General features: G+C 38.0%; 1 protein-coding gene across 1 annotated transcript in view; it reads right to left on the bottom strand.

Annotated features, from left to right (window-relative positions):
* Positions 1-2633: 2633 nt before the first annotated feature.
* DTWD2 (DTW domain containing 2) overlaps positions 2634-17820 on the bottom strand; it is a 60875-nt gene continuing 45688 nt past the window's right edge. Inside the window, exons 5-6 of the mRNA XM_079331526.1 lie at positions 8435-8563; positions 2634-6320 (exon numbers count right to left, since the gene is read on the bottom strand). Of these exons, the coding sequence (XP_079187652.1) occupies positions 6150-6320; positions 8435-8563 (300 nt within the window). The 3' untranslated portion in view covers positions 2634-6149. The remainder of the gene's footprint in view (positions 6321-8434; positions 8564-17820) is intronic.

Raw genomic sequence — 17820 nt, forward strand, 5'->3', positions numbered from 1 at the left:
AAAGCCAAGAGTATGATTATCTCACAACAGTTTCAAGGTAAGTGAAGTATATATTTTATCTCCTAGAAATGCCTGCTCAAAGAACTGAAAGAAAATATCTTTGGATAAGGCAAGGGTCACAGATCATAACTGTTCAATGTTTTTGGCAAATACCTGACTCCCAGCACCTTTCATTAACTAATTCATTATTGACACATTGCAGAATGAAACAGAATGACCAGAAAGATTCCAGTTATGTACAGCTGTATTAAATTCCCATGAAAAACACATCAAAAGAGAAAACAAGGCACTATTCTATGTAATTTCATTTGCCAGCAAAAAGAAAATCCACATAATCTTTCTAGAGAAAATTATATGAATGAACTTTCCATCTAATCCTAGTATCCTTACAATACTGGCTCCACACTTGGCATACACCAGCCACCTAGAACTGACTGAAGACATCCTATCTAATCCCTGAAAAAAATAGGGAACTTGATTTTGGATGAACTTAAAATCCGTTAGAGAACTACTTCAAGTATAATGGAGCACCATAAACTGAAACATTAATATAGAATAGTATAATTTTTTCCTCATTACCTTCTGCTGGAAATTATGGGGAAAAAAAATCAAATGTAATGTACGTGACCTCAATTCTGCAAATGCTTAATCATGACAAGTATATGACCCATTTCTCAGTATATCCACCTTAAAATATCTTTTAAAAGAACATATAAAAATCCCACTAGAAACTTATTATTAATCTACACATTTTACATACATATATATATGAGTCAGCAATAAAAGGAAAATAAGTAACTAGAACCAAAACTTTTTGATTTCATAGAATTTAATTTTCCTTTTAAATAGTATTTTTAAATGGTGATAAACTTCTAACAATAGCATGCATTTTAAAATGCATTATCTATATTTCCATTCAAGTATGTAAGTAGCAAATAGTTTATATATTATTAATTTGAAAATATTTTTTGTGTTCTCTTCCACTAACACATAAAGTTGGTATGTTTAGTGATGTAAGTATTTTGTATATACTCTTTGGTATCTCTCTTTATTGAGAGCAAATCTTAGCATTCAAGTCCCAAAGCATCTTTCTTTTGAGCTACTGAGGCTCTCAATTACTGCTTCCATGGTCCCATAGGTACAGCAATTCTTCTGCGTAATAACAGAAGTACGTTCTTAAGTACAAAAGTAATTAGCATTTTTTAGGAAATACAATGGGATTCAAAGAAATATCTACGAAATATGAAACCACAAAACCAATGAAGCTAACCTAGCATATACTTCATAAACAAGGCAATCCTGGTATGTGAAACACTAAAGCACAATGGCAAGTACCAAACTTTACAGCAGACATACCATAGCAACAGAAACAACTTTTACCTAGTCTGTGTCTTTGTTTTGGCTGTGGAAGAGTTAATTTTCTTCACAGTGAAGGATACCAGCCTGTGCTTTGGATTTGTTCTGGATACAGGGTTGATATACAGAGACATTTTTGTAATTTTTTGAGCATGCCTTACACAGAGCCAAGGCCTTTTCTGCTGTTCATGCTGCAACACCGGTGAGGAAGTTGCCTGGGGGCTGGGAGGAGACACAGTTGGGACAGGTGACCCCAACTGACCCAAGGGATATTCCAGACCACATGGCATCCTGCTCAGCAAGTAAAGCTAGTGGAATAAGGAAGAGAGGGATGTTCAGAGTGATGGCATTTATCTTCCCATATCACTGCTACATGTGATGGGCCCCTGTTCTCCTGGAAATGACTGAACACCTGCCAGCCATGGGAAGCAGTAAATTAGTTCTTTATTTTGCCTTGCTATTATGTACAACTTTTGCTTTCCCTATTTAACTGCCTTTACGTCAATCCTTGAGTTTTCCTCCTTTTACCCTCCCAGTTCTCTCCCAGATCCTGCTGGTGGGGCATTGAACAAGTGGCTGCCTGGGGCATGGCTGCTGGTTCAGGTTAAACAAGTCTCTTATCCTACTTAGAACACCTACTTAGACTCCTCTCTCTTAATTTTTTTCTGTTATCTGTCCCTGTGAGGCAAAAGCAGCAGCTCTGAGGGCTGGGACTCTAGAAGGATTGTGAATAGGAATACAAGGAACAGACCTCTTAACCAAGGCAATTTGAAAGTCCCTAAAGTGTAAGTTTTGTAGAAGGGAGATAAGAAATGGCTGCATAAGAACAGCAACAGATCTGTGGTTTTTGTTTTCACTTTATTTTGTTTTTTAACTTGATTATAGCAGTTTGGGGAAGGAGAAACTGTGGGTGAGATACGTTATGGTTATCTCATTGCATCTACTAGGGCATGGAGCTGGAGATGCAGCACTTGTGTGGTGCTTCAGTGTGGGGAGATGGGCATGTTTGTGTGGTACCAAACAGCAGTCAGCCACCACTGCAGAAAGAGAGAAGAGAGCTCTGAAACTGAAATGCTTGAGGAATTGCCACAGTAATTTAGTCTTCATGCAGTTTTCAATGGATAACAAAGGAATCCTTTTTCATCAAATAGCATACACAAAGTCACATCTCTTCATTAACTGACTGAATGGTGTAAAAAGACACAAAAAAGGACTAGGATTTTTAATAACAGCACATGTGAACAAATTCAGTTCTGTAGAGATACGGTGGAATGTAATACAGTAAATTAGAGATTTTATTGCTTTGAGGCAGAAACAAACATAAAATTTATGTGCATTCATGTATATAGACATAAAACACACAAACATCAAGAGAAAAATATGAATCACTATCTCTTTTAAAAAGTCCAGCTTTTAATTAAATTTCAAAACAAGCAGGGAAGTTGAGAAAATAATGCAGTGTAAGCAATTTTTTATCTAATGTAGCAGTTGAGAGGAAAACCCTTGGTCTTAAAATAATTTTTGCCTCTTTTGAAATCAGTTGAAAATTTTCCTTTTTATCTCAAGAAAAGCTAATAAAAGAGTAATTTTTTAGTAGCATGGGGTTATGAGGCAACAAAAGCAGAATCTTGAAGAAAAATACATTTATGTTTATCCTGAGAGTCTTTTAAATAAGGAAGCTTTCAAAAACAAAAAGGGAGGTGTGGTTTGTGTTCTTATTTTAACACATTTCCATCTTTGTCTTTCTGTCACAAACTTAGTCCAACAGACTATGAAAATATGGTTAATTAACAATTCTCCCCTTGGAAAAAATATTTGCATCTGTTCAAAAGCCTGCTACCCATGCTACCAGTTTCCCAACACACGATATTGGGGCACATAGAAGGCAGATTTCATTTTGGTAGCAGTATTTGGAAGTACAAAGTGGACAAGGACAAAGGATCAAACATGAGAAGAAAACACATTCTTTCCTTTTTAATCAATATCTTGTTAGACTGGTGGGTTTCACTCATTAATCTTTCAGTAAAGGAAAAATGAAACAGATTTACTATTACAGCAAAGTAAAATTGCAAATTAAATTCATTCTAATGAAATTGCTTCCAAAGAGTGCCACTTCATCACACACAGCTTCTGTCAAGAGAGTTTGTACTTCAGAGTATTCATTTCTTTGAGGTAATGTATTTATCAGCAAATTCTGAATCCAAAATACCTGAAAGCAAACTTTCTAAATTGCTTCTCTTATATTGTGCATGTTTTCAAAATCATGCTGTTCCACTTAAGAAATATTGTGTTTTGTGTTTGATAGCTTCAAACAAATCTGAAACTGTATTTCATATGGCTGTTGTGCTGCACCTAAATGTTCACTACATCATAGCTGAGCTAGGATATATAACAATCTCAAAAAAAAAAAAAATGCCTCGAGGTTTGCAATGCATTGTTTCTAATTTCTTTAGTAACTGTTGCATATTGATTGATCTAGTATTGCACAACAGAGGAAATTAGCAATTAGAGGCTTCCATGCATCCAGCATGAGATCCTGTAAAATCCTGTTATCCACAGGAGCAAAAGTAAAAGAACAAGAGGAATCAACAAAGCTAAAAACGTGCTTATTGTAAGCTATGTTGAATTTGTCCTTTGCTGAAAAACATGAAAACTCTGCACAGATTGCACGCACAAGAGTATTTAATGTAGGATTATAACTCAATTAAGGCAACTATTTCTCCGATCTTGTAATTCTAAGGCATTTTGCAGATGGCTATGAATCCCAGGCTGTAATACAGATTTCTTTCTGTTGTCTATAATATAAACTCACATATTATGTAAAGACACACTTAATCTTCTGCCTAGGAAAATAAACTTCACAATGTAGGTCAAAAGAAACACTGTTCCTTGAGATGAATTTAAAGTAAGGTAAATTAAATTAACATATACAACATTAAATGTGAATCCATATATGTAAATATGACATTAACAATGAAGCTTAATTGATAACCATGTTTCCTCAAGGAATTATTGAGCATGTCCCAGGGCACAGGGAAGGAAGATTACCAGCTCAGCAGGAGCCCTATCAACCCTGGAACTGGACACAGCATCACACACAAGGCTGTGTACACAATTTACACAAGATTGCAACTTCAGACTCCCAAGTTAGCCTGAAGATTGGCCTGCTACAGGAATAAACATGCCCTTTCTCTGTTACAATGTGAACAAAAGTGCATCTACACTATCATTAATCATATGAGACTGGTTTGCTTCAGATTTGTCAAAATTAATTCAGCTTTGCTGAATTTAGTGACAGATACTGGATTTATCTAGACTGGGAGAAGAAAAAAGATTATATAAGCTTTGCTAGTATAGCCAGACAAATTATATTGTTTATCCATGCCTAAACAAAAGGTCACTATTAGCTCAGGGTTAACTAAAACTTCTTAGCTAATCTCTGACCTAATTTTGACCTCTCTTATTAATTGCAGAAAAGCTTCCAGTAAAACATTGGTTAGTTGTGCTTACACATCCCCCTCACTCCACCCCCACCCTGCTCCTGTAGTTTCTTGTCTTACAGATTATAAATTAATGACAAAATATCTTTTTCTAAGCCTTATTAGTACCCAATTAGCTTCATGCTGTTACCTAGAGTGAAAGTGACAGTAAAGACAAACATTAAACATTTTAATCTCTTAAATGCAGGAGGGATTTATGTAGAAGAAAGGATTATCAGAACCTTTACTTCACTTTACTTTTCCCCCAGACCATAAAATATTATTTCAGAATGCCTGTAAAAATGCCCAATACTTCTCCTTCTAGCAATTCCCATTAGAAAGAAATAGAGTTATATCACTGTTAGAAGTGAAAAACTAAACACATGAAGTCTAGAAGATGTATAATTATGTTAGTTGGTTTTGACCAGACATAATCATTTGTTATTGCATCATACTTCTTACAAAGCAGTTTACACTGAGCTTCTTTAATTCCTTTAGAAGCATAATAATTGTAAGTCAGAGTATGGATATTATGTATTTCTATTCACGAGATCTCCCCATCTGCGGAAGACTAGTTTTTGCTCAGTAAAAGCAAAGCACCTGAGTTATAATTCCAAAAATTACTTTTTCTACTATTCTTTTTGTAAGTCCTCACTGTTCAGTTTCATAAAAACATATCCAGACTTAATTTAAAAATTGAGTCTGAGAGAAACTAAACCCGACTACATTGTAAAATACATGTAAATTTACAAAAAGGCGTTCTAGTAATACAAGAAATAAAAATCTTGAAGTTAGAAGGAACTGTCCAAATAACATGCCTTATGCTCATCTGAACTAAAGAATATAAGGAATTGTGTTTTGAAAGCCTACTGTAATTAGATACTGAAGCTAAAAAGCTCAGTAAAAATTCAATATAATTCTGACTGCTGAAGCTTTACAATTCCATCACATCTGTATTCATATTTCTTGTCTCTTTGTATTGACAAAAACCCCTCCAAAATAAATTCATCCAGTCATATTGAGGATCATATCTGACACCCAAGTGATAATATAAATCTAAATTATGTTCAGCTTTCTTCCTCTTCTCTACAGGAAATGAGAATGCTCCTTCATCATCTGAACAAAGGCACCTGGCTTACTGCATAAATGAAAAAGCTTGTCCATTACTGTTTGTCACATTGGTAGATAAACTCCTGCCTAAGAAGGACCTAAAAGTTTTTTTATTACAGTATAGTCAACTGTTTGGATTAAATCCAGATTAATATTCATTTGCCAGTTGCAAATAAATCCCACTGTACAGTCAGTACAGTTTTCTTATATTTTAACATTATTCACCAGAAGCTCCATTCTTCTGAGTTTGCGTTTATTCTTTGGCATGGGCTTGTCATATAAGCCATTTTTGAGAAGATGCTCCTTGCTGTGATGGATTTGGGCACCATGCTGAAGTTGGAAAGAGCACAAAGCTTGAAGCGGATGGAGTATAGTCTGCAGAAACATGAAGGGGGACAAAAAAACCCCAAGCTTTTAGTAAGGTATTTTAGAGACATCCATTATTACAGGTTATTTTATTCAATGACTACTTAAAAGTGCTAATAAAATAAGATTTGGATTATAAATGTTGTTAAAATATAACCTTTGCAGGCACAAGGGGCACAGCTGAATAGAAGATGTACTGAAAAAAAAACCACAGAGCACCTACATGGTGCCATTCCTCACTCCTTCCTTGGAACCACTCAATCCTGACTTCAGCTCCAACCACATTACTGTAAGTTATAGCTTTGACTTGACCTTAGCAATGGACTACAATCAATTACTGTGGCTCGGTCAACAAGCTGCAATAAAATAAGTCACAATAACTAAGCTGTTTTTGCATGCACAAAAATCCCTTGAGGCAGGGTTTTAGAAACAGAGGAGGGACTCATGATCAAGGCAGCTGGACTGCTATCCTGGAGACTCAACTGTGTCCATGCTTCTGCCCAGAGGTATTGTGTAGGATTAATGAAGCTACACAAACCAAATTTATCTCAAGTGGTTCCTAATTGCAGACTCTTCGTTTTCTGGATGCCTGACTGAGTCATGGGGCCCCATGTGCAGATATGTACAGTAATCACGTATGTAACTGCAGTCAACAGAGGCTGAGATTCTACTGAGAAAAATATGATTCTTAAGAGCACACAGGAAAATCAAGTAACATACTGGGTATCAAAGCAAACATTTTCAATTTCCATGGCTCTCAATTTTGGCTCACCATCTTATAGGCTAGGAATAGCACTGAATCCAGAGATGGTATTAAAAATGCATGGATGTAGCTCTTGGCTACTGCAATGCTTAGAGAAAACAGCAATTTTGTCTTTGAAAAGTAGGCTGGGTCAATTCTCAGTGACAGGGGTGAATCAGAATATAGGACTGATAACTATAGACATTAACTAAAAATTCGCTGTAAGACAGAAGTCCTAGTGAAGGACAAATATGTTGTCCTAGTGTAACAAAGAAAAAGGTAAATATAAAACCCCACCTATATACACAAGTTTCTTGAAAACTGTCTTTACTTCTCCAATTTCTAAGTCATATTTTCTTGTCCACACATTTTGTCCAAGTTTAAATCCAAGTCATTTAATATTAAGGTGAGTCTAGTATCACAGATGCAGACACAGAGGTGGCATACTATATATTATGCCAGCTGCAGGAGCAATTTTTGACCTGGGCACCATTTTTAGTAGGCAGACATTGAGTACAAAAATATTAACTAGTTGATGGAGAATAGTATGAGTACCCCAGAGTGATGAGTAGCATGTAGTGGGTACATGAATGAGCATGGATGAGCTCTAAATCTCTTCTCACAGATCATTCACTACTACATTCTGGGCATGCAATTGAATTGCAGACTTGGCTCTGTGGTGTAAAACTACTTGTAGGTGTTTTTCAGAGGGCTTATTACATTGATATTACTAATGTCAGCAACAGAAGATTAAGAAGGACATTTTCTTAATGACCTCCTCCATCATGAACTAGTGGGATCACAATTTACAGGGAAAGGCTAATGTCCAATTAGTAATCTCTGACCTGGGATAAACTTAAGCTCAAGAACTATTAAGCCCCAAATTCCTCCACTGACATGTAAGAGTTGTGAGCTGGCTGGTAGGCAGACATAACGCAGTGGGTTACATTCCATGGCTAAAGAGTGCAAGAGATCAGGGGACCTGGCTTTAAAAGCATTTAATCTTCAAGACAGCTGTGAGGAGGTATTCAGACCATCTCTACTCTCTAGCTTTTGGAGAAAACAATTTACTTCTTTCCATGCACCTGTCTCCTGGCACAAAATGAATTAGGTTTTTTAAAGACCACTTTGTTGTGTTCACTTTTGGAGCACAAAATGGAAGAGTCACTGTAATCTGAACACTCTGGAGTTAATAAATGAAAAATGGTATCTATTGCTGCCTTCTTGTTATAGTTTGCTATGCAACAAAACTATTACAAATGTCATTAAGATTTTAACTGTCAAGTTTTATATTAATAGCTAAGTACCTTCACTGTCCCTCTATTCATTAAGGAAATTAAGGATTCATTGAGGAAAACTTTACATATTTAAATTTACATACCTCTTGTATACTCTTATTTTTTTCCAAGATGGAAAGAGCAACAGCTGCACATTCAAGAGTAGACAGACAGGTGTTTGTTGGTTGTGTACGAATTACATATTGACTTGAAATACTGGGTTTTAACTGCACCTGAAAAATAGCAAACTCTAGTAAAATAAACAGGTCTGGATAGCAAACAAGATACCTATTCTCTACACCAAGCGAAACACATCCCCTTTCTGACTGTGTTCACTTGTCTTCTTCCCTTTTTCCTATTTTGTCTCCCAGTAGCCAGTGACACACTACTATTCAGTGTAATACACGAGTGACCATCACAAACAAAAACTTTGTATTTGTAACTGTACAAACATGTAAAGGAAATACAATTTTTTGTAAGAGAAAGACTATGTGAAATTTTAGCATATTTCAGTTGTCATACATATGCTATAATAAAAATAGAATTATTCACTTACGCTTTTTAAAATTCAACATTCTAAACACACACACAATCCCATGCAAAGTACAATGGCCATACAGTCATTAACACTTCATACCCTGGCAAAATATTATTTGTTTAAGTTCTAAGTGTAAGACTTCTAGAAACTATATTTATTCATACAATGTATTAGGTCACTGATTAGAACTATCTGCTTAACAAAATCATGTTTGAAAATAATTTACTGACTGCCTCAAGTGACAAACACTTTACACTATCTTGCAAATTAAAGGTTTTTAAGAAAAGTAAATTTAATTCAACCAACAGCTCCAAAACCGTTTACCAGGTTTTTAAACAGTGGTTGAAACAACACAGAATTTACACTACTTGACTCTGTGCAAAAATTCAGATATTATTCCATTATTCTTAAAATTTCCATCTCCACATATATCTAAAATGTAATTTTCAAAACAAATAATGTTTTAGCAACAAAATTTCTCAGTTCTTTTCCCAAAAGCATTGTAGTGCAGTACAAAAAACTACTGCAGTACAAAAACTCAGATAAATTCTTATAAAAGAGCAAGTTAATTTTCTTTTTTTAAACTCATCCCATCAATTGCTTTTTATTTTTCTTCTTGAAAGAATGGGTGAGTGATCACCATGGTCCTAATACTGTTCCCATTTTGCCTGCCAGAAGTCCTTCACCATTCCTCACTTTATTCAATACTTTTCTCCTTCACTTTCCTCATTTTTCCTGTTATTTGAAATATTTCCTTTTCCTTCATCTCTCTTACATGCAATTACCCATTCTTTAAAGTTCAAGGTATCTCCTTTACAAAATTAAAACTCCAGAGTGCTTAAGAAACATAAATGAGTAAATGTAATTCCACTGCCTTATCGATCCCAATTTAATGGAAATTAAAAATAACTTTTTTTTTTTTTTTAAAGGCAACAAGAAAAGAGCAAAAAGCATTCTGGAAAGGACAAGCAAGTTAGCTATAAAAACTCAATTCACTCAAATATGGTAAAATACAGAAAAATAAAGCCTTTCTCAACTACCTTCTTCAATTTGATATAGAAAAAGTAGAAGAGAATAAAATTACTTAGGAGAAAAAAAAATGTAGAATTTAGATATCAGTGTATGTAACAAAAAGAAGATAGTATTTTCATTTGTTACTTCTCAAGGTTTTCTTTGATTTTATGCCTTCTCTCTGTAACCATGTAGAGATTTTCATCACAAGAGAGTAGGAAGCCTAGTTATTTGAAGCATACAGAAATCTATGCTGAAAAAAGCTTATGGACTCTACTTAAAAACTCCTAAACAGGGAGCAGAAAATAGGGTAAACTCAGCCCATTACTTCTCCAACATGTGTTCTGAGCAGCAAAGCAGACATGTATCCACACTTTTTCTCAACAGCTGACAGCTACATTTTTCATGGAGTATCTCTCCATGGCTCCATCTCCAGTTTCCAGGCTGAAGACACACAGTGGAGCACCTGCAGACCTACTGGCTTCCCCTTCCTTGGACAGCACCTTAAGGCTTTTATTTCTAGGAGTTGGGAACAGTTCAGTCTGATGCTTTCTATACTTCTTGGGCTTCACGCTGAAAAGCATTTGAGATAATCAACATTCCAGAGGAAGAAAACTAAAAGACAACTTCTACAAAGAAAAGGCACCTGAACTCTGCCACCCAACCGTGGAGCCAAAACGTGGGTAACTGCAGTTCTCAAACAACTGACAATGCAACTTTCACAAACAACAAAAGGGCAACTTTCTAGTACTAACAGCCGCAGCAGCAGCAACTAAGTTTCTTCTTTCTTGAGAAGAAAGGGAAAGGATGGAAACAAGTGTCCCCATCCATTTTTCTGAAAAATTACATATTCCCTGGGATGAGATTAAAATAGCATAGAGAGTGGTGGAGATCAGACTTAAAAATGAGTAAACAGAATGAATAAACACAGTCTGCTTAAGTACATTTCAAAAAAACAATTATGGTATTTTAGAAGCACTGCTCCCTAAAATGATAGATACCACAACAAAATAATTAGTTTGTTTTTTGCTTCAAAGTAATTTGCAGAACAATGCACTTTGGAATACTATCAGTTTCTACCAAAATACAGAAATGAATAGTTGAAAAACCAGCAGCCAGTTTAATACTGCTCACCAAAATAACATAAGAAAGAAATGGAAACTATCTCAACCAACTCAAACTAGAGAGGAATTCAGATAACTGAATGCAATTACTCACTGGAATTCAGCCAAGACACTGAAATTAGTGCATCTATTCTCTGTAAGTGCTGAGGAGTTTGGGGACTTAGTTTCCAAGCCATCAGAAGTATGAAGCAACACATAAAATAAAGTTTCATTTCTATCTGTAACTCAAGACTCCTGTTTCCAAAAGCCTGAAATTCAACAATTCTCACAAACCGTTACACTAACTTAGCACTGCCTTATCTGCCAAAGCACCATTCCCTTAGCAAATGCTACAGCCTTTGAGCATTTACCAAGGATTGGAAACACAGGAAAAATTGTGACCCTTCAGTGTTTCTTGGGGCAGAGTTTTTCTTCCTGAGCCTTCCTTGGATGTGCTCCAGGCAACTGAAGACCCAGCTAATCTTGTTCAGCTGCTCAAAATCGATGGAAGGAATTGTTGCTCTGATGGGATCAAAGAACTGCTGTTTGAAATTTTAAAAATTTAAGTTAGTAAAGACAAGAAACTGATTTCTGCTTTTATTTTAAATAATAGAACTGGAAGTCTAGCAGAAAGCTCTAAGTGCTCTCCTCAGTCCTCTCCTTTCTACCTCTTCTATGTCAATTTCTTCATCATTACTGTTACCAGCTGTAATCTTACCAGCTTTACTCTCCAAACCAACATTATGCAAAATTATACTCAGAAAAAAATGCATACCAAGAACTCAAAAAAAGTTAGTGTATCATTCTCACAGGACACACTAAACAATTCTTGCCTATTCTGTTTTCTGCAATAATACTACAGGCATCTCAAAACAGGTAGAGGCATAATATCTTTTTCTGCAGCTTCTATAAAAGACTTAATACCTAAGATCACTTCCTCTTCATGTTGATAGTGTCTTTTGAAAATCTGAATGTCAGCTTGGGAATCAATTTGCTTAACTTTTCACCAATGAAGGAACAAAGTACCATCTGTCCTCCTGCTTAACATAGGCACTAGTTACTGGTCATACGTTCCATTTCTTTAATAAATACCTTTCAGAAAAAAATTAGCCATTTCTTTAAACTAACTCAAAAGGCATAAAAAAATCTCAGAAAGAGTACAACCACATCCTGCTATCTTGCTCATCCTTCTAGAAGCTAAGAAAAATTGTTTTTAAGGTGTTTAAGGCAGTAAGAGCCTTCTCCGGAAGCTACTGCAAAAACAACCTCAGACAGAAAATGGGTGACAGGCATGGGAAGATCTTTCACTCAGTACCCAGTTTACACAAGCACCTTTTACCTGTAAGCCAAAAGAGTTTTCTGTACTTACAGAAATCTCATGCAGTTAAGTAAAATTACCTTTGTGCCAGAGAAGACAGGCTGAGTAAATTTCATCTCAGCATGCTACTGAAATTTAAATCAAGAATATAAATAAGTTATCTTGTTCAAAACCTTGGGTTTAATTTAAAGTGACATCTTAAGAGCACTCTGTTTTAAAATACTGGAGGGAATAACTGCCATGCAACTGTCACAAATGGACAGCCTGAAAAAATAAATACCTGTCACAAAACCCTCAGTCCATGAGGGCATGAATTTAAAGACTTTGATGACTGGAAAAAAGGAAACATAAACCCCATTTTTGAAAAAATGGAAAGCAAAAGATCTAGGGATCTACAGAGAAATCTCATCTCTCTGCCAGCCAAATTTATGAAGCAGATTCTCCTGGAAACCGTCTTAGACACACAAAAAACAAAGAGGTGGTTGGAAGGAGCCAGCATGGCTTTGCAGACAGGCAATCTTGCCTTCTGTGATGGAGCTACAGCACTGGTGGATAAGGGCAGAGCAATTGACATTGTCTGTCTGTACTTATGCAAAACTTCGGACACTGTTTCACATTGTATCCTTGTCTCTAAATTGGAGATTCGTGGGTTTAATGGATGGACCACTTGGTGGATAAACAACTGCCTGGATGGCATGGACAGAGTTGTGGTAAAGGGCTCCTTGTCCTCATGGAGACCTGTGGCCAGGGGCGTCCCCAGGGCTGGTGCTGGGACTGATACTGGGACTGACACTGTTTGTTGGTTGGCATCCCTTCCCTCTGGAGTGTCCCTGCACACACAGCCTGGTGCCACCAGGGAGCCTGCTGAGGGTGCTCTCCATGCCACTGTCCCTGTCACAGTTGAACAGCCCAGGCCCCAGTACCAACCCCAAGGGACATGTACAATCCCCTTTGTTTCTTACATGAATATTTACAAGTACAAGAAGTGAAACCCCCTTCCCCCCCCCCCCCAAAAAAAAAAAAAAAACAAAAAAAAAAAAAAACAAAAAAACTAACTCAACCACCAATCAGGAGGTCTTGCTATCCTTAAAGGATGTAAAACAGGCTGGTCTTCAGATAAAACAGGAAACTCAAAGTCCAAGTGCAGACAAGCTAATCTAGTTCTAACCTAAAAGGAACAGTTTTAACTTCTGCAAAAGAATACAGCATGAGACAGATCCACATGTCAAAGAAACTAAGAGCTAAGAGACAATAAAAGTGTAAGGAAAGGAAAATCTTCATAGGTCAGACACTACAGAAGATAGGATTGACTTAGGAATATCTGGACTATGTATTCTGCAAAAAATAATTGAAGTACCATCTGGTTATTGTCTTAGTTTCTGAAATTGCATGATTTAACCTATTACTAGGGAACAAAATAATTTAATACTGCCATTAAGTTATTGAAAAATATTTATATTTAAGTACAAGTCATATAGGCTATTCATAAAATGACTATGAAAATGACTTCATAAAATGACTATGCATTTCCAGTTAATTTCCAGGCATTGTAATTTTTTTGAATTTTGAGAAGAAAAAATCTAGAAATTCTTTCTGGTAATATCTCTCTTGCTCTGCTTACATTTAAAAAAATAATGTCAGCCAACATTTCAATATTTTATGCAGCACTATTCTTTTAATAATTAATAAAACAGGAAAGTGCTGCAAGTAAATTCAGTCAGTGAGTAGTGTATGAATGTAGAGAATGGGGTCAGGAAACGAAGAAAGAAAAATTAATTACAAGTATTGTCACAGCCATTTAACCATAATTACCTGCAAATATAAAAAATTTAAAATTAAAATTTAATACATCAATATCAAAATGTAGCATAAATGCAATGACACTGTTCTTTGGAACCTACTAATTATTTTTGCTTTGTGTAATTTCTTGTTTTCTTACTGTATGTGAACAGCAGTAGGCACTCCCTTGGACAGGTGAAAAGCAGCAAAGAAGTTCCTGAGAATTATTTTGGCAAGGGTAGAAGGGAACATGAAAAGAAAGAGTAAAAGAATTTAAAAGTCTTCCATTAATCTAATTATTTGAAAGAAAATTCAATCAAAAATAAATATATTTTGAGTTTACTTTTTACAAGATGTTCATATCCCATGAGAATATCAGCATGGGTACAACAGTACAAAATTTGTAAATTATCCTGAACTGTTCTGGCACAATAATTATGAAAAAGGAAGAAAAAATAAAAGCAAAGCTTCTGCCTTAGTGTGAGGAGCCAATTCAGTTTTGTTATGCCTCAGCAATGGTTGTCAGAGGCATGTGGGGGAGAGGCTGTCCATGTGCCACGTTCAGGAGGTAGCTGGAAGATGGAGTAAAGCCTTGTCTCTGGGGAGACTTTGCCTGGCACCGTTTCATTGTCGCCAGGGACAGGCAGCCAGCGGGGAACACCGCGGGGACACTCCGCAGAGACACTCCGCAGAGACACTCCGCGGGGACACTCCGCAGAGACACTCCGCAGAGACACTCCGCGGGGACACTCCGCAGGGACACTCCGCAGGGACACTCCGCAGGGACACTCCGCGGGGACACTCCGCAGAGACACTCCGCAAGGACACTCCGCGGGGACACTCCGCGGGACACTCCGCAGGGACACTCCGCAGAGACACTCCGCAGAGACACTCCGCGGGGACACTCCGCGGGACACTCCGCAGAGACACTCCGCGGGGACACTCCGCGGGACACTGCGCAGAGACACTCCGCAGGGACACTCCGCGGGACACTCCGCAGAGACACTCCGCGGGGACACTCCGCGGGGACACTCCGCAAGGACACTACACGGGGACACTCCGCGGGGACACTCCGCGGGGACACTCCGCAGGAACACTCCGCGGGGACACTCCGCGGGACACTCCGCAAGGACACTACACGGGGACACTCCGCGGGGACACTCCGCGGGGACACTCCGCGGGGACACTCCGCAGGGACACTCCGCAAGGACACTCCGCAGGGACACTCCGCAGGGACACTCCGCGGGACACTCCGCAAGGACACTACACGGGGACACTCCGCAGGGACACTCCGCGGGACACTCCCGGGGACACTCCGCAAGGACACTACACGGGGACACTCCGCAGGGACACTCCGCAGGGACACTCCGCGGGGACACTCCGCAGGGACACTCCGCGGGGACACTCCGCAGAGACACTCCGCAGAGACACTCCGCAGAGACACTCCGCAGGGACACTCCGCGGGAACACTCCGCAGTCAGACGGCAAAGGTCTCTGCTCTGCCCCCGACTGCAGAGCAAAGCGGGACTGGGCCAGCGGCTCCCGCCACGCGGACCTGGGGAGCAGCCAGGGGCTAAAAAGTAACTGCACCAAAGCTCTGGGGTGCGGACCTATCCTTCGCCTTTTGAATTTTTAGGGGCTTTTTGAATTTGCTTTTTGAGTGTGGACTTTTGGCTTGGGACTGCGCTTTTGCTTCGGAAGTTTGGTGATTCGAGGGGCTTTTCTGAGACTTGCTTTTTGAGACATGCTTGTCAAAACTTGATTTTGAGTCGGGGCTTTTTGAGTCTTACAATTTTGTCCTGGCCCCAGTCTGCCTTTTGGCTCTCCTGCCCTTGCTGGCTCTTTCAGAAACGAAGTGCTACTTATTCTTTAATCCTCCAGGCCTGAAAATGGCAAATTCCCAAATAGAGTTTTATTATCTGAATATATCAGAGGACTGATCACAAACCTCACTTACTGTTAAAAGGCATCATATTCAATGAAACTCAAACTATTATAGTTTATCCACCAACTCATTCATGAGTTTGCCCACCATTAACAGAAAAATAAAAAAATTAAATTGACATTTGCTCAGCTATGCATGGTGCAGAGCTGAGCAAATTAAATTATTCATTAATTTTGTATTGATAGTTCTGGTATTACTGCATGTTGAATTGCTGACAGAAGACCCTACAGCCAACTACAACTCAGTGTCCTACACCTTTTGACTTCAGTATTTCATCACATCTGCCATACAATTTGCTTTAAACTACATGGCATTTTATGTCTTCCTGACTAGCATTCAACCCTTCAGGGGAAACCCATGGGACTCTCCCACCTAGTAACTCCAGAAGCACCACTTCAATTGAAAAGCAGGTATTCCTCTAGAGGAATGTGGTTTAACTTCTTCTTTTATTTTAAATAAAGCGTGGCAAGAGTTTTTACCTTGCTTTCTACACTCCATGAGCAGCTCCTTTCTTTCTTAGTGCTCAGTGAGGTCCTGAGAACAGCTGGCACATCCCTTCACTGATTCCTAAAGAAGAGGGTTAAGAATGCTCTCCTGAAGCATCCCTATGATGACAGTTTCAACCAAGCTGCTTCATAAGACTTTCAGGCACTCCCATACCATCTGTGAACCCATGCTCACCCAGAAGAGGCAACACAGAAACCACAAACACAATCCAATAAACACTACTCACTTTGCACAGCACGAAGTTTTGACAAGAGCAACAAGGTAAGCTGGCAAAGAATTCTTGAAACAGATGTTGATATGACTGACTTTGGTGAAAGATCAAAACTCCGGAATCTCAAAGACCAGTTGACAGCTACTCAGGCATATTACAAGACGGTCAGTGAACACTTGAAAAGAAACAGAAATGCTAAGTGTTTCATAAATATTTAATCCCACCATCTTCCAAAGTGTAACAGATTTGGGCTGCGTTTCTCAGAAGCTAAGAATAAGAAAATCTCCCTCTGCCTGACAAATTGCTGAAGTTCTTTTCCATTGACCGGAGTTCTAGACAGCATATAACCTTGACATCCCAAATTTATAGGGCCTTTTCAGAAGACAGCATATCAACTATGAAGCGGCAGCCATGCTTTTAATTAACCAGTTTATGAGGTCAAAGACCACAGATTCCTGTCATCAGTAACACCTTTTGTTCACTTTTCCTTTGTATTGAAGACAGTGAAGCATTTTGAGGGGGTTTTTGTAATACTACGGTATTTTAATTTAACATTAAGCATTCTTAACAACTTGATTATATTGTTTGCAAATAGAAGTATGTTTAGCAGACTGTACCCATTTTATGCACAGAAAGATAGTGTCACAAAAAGGTCAGACAGAAGGGAGTAAATAAACTCAGCAGGAATGACCCTTTGACAAATGCAGTGCTGACTAAGAAAATTTGTATGGTACCTTGAAACTTTGCAGTTTATTCCCACAAGCAAGTTTATAAATCACCCTGAAGGTCCTGCCTCAAAACAATTATGTTTACCTTTAATAGGTGGCAAGTGTACAACCCATTTCTAACAGCTTTATGATGATGCATGTTACCACAGGATTCCTAGGATCTCATGTAAATATGAGCAAACAGCTTTAAAAAACTGTTTAAGAAAGAAAGCATATGGTAGCATTTATCTCACCTACTAGCAGATCACATTTTTTTGTTCATTTCAAGCCCATCAAACTGTGTAATGAAGAACATCTAAATTCAATTGGAAAAATGGGGGAAACTGAATTTAAGAAAATGTTTAACTACT

Source organism: Erithacus rubecula (assembly GCF_903797595.1).
Source record: "Erithacus rubecula genome assembly, contig: SUPER_Z_unloc_4, whole genome shotgun sequence".
Classification (NCBI taxonomy): domain Eukaryota; kingdom Metazoa; phylum Chordata; class Aves; order Passeriformes; family Muscicapidae; genus Erithacus; species Erithacus rubecula.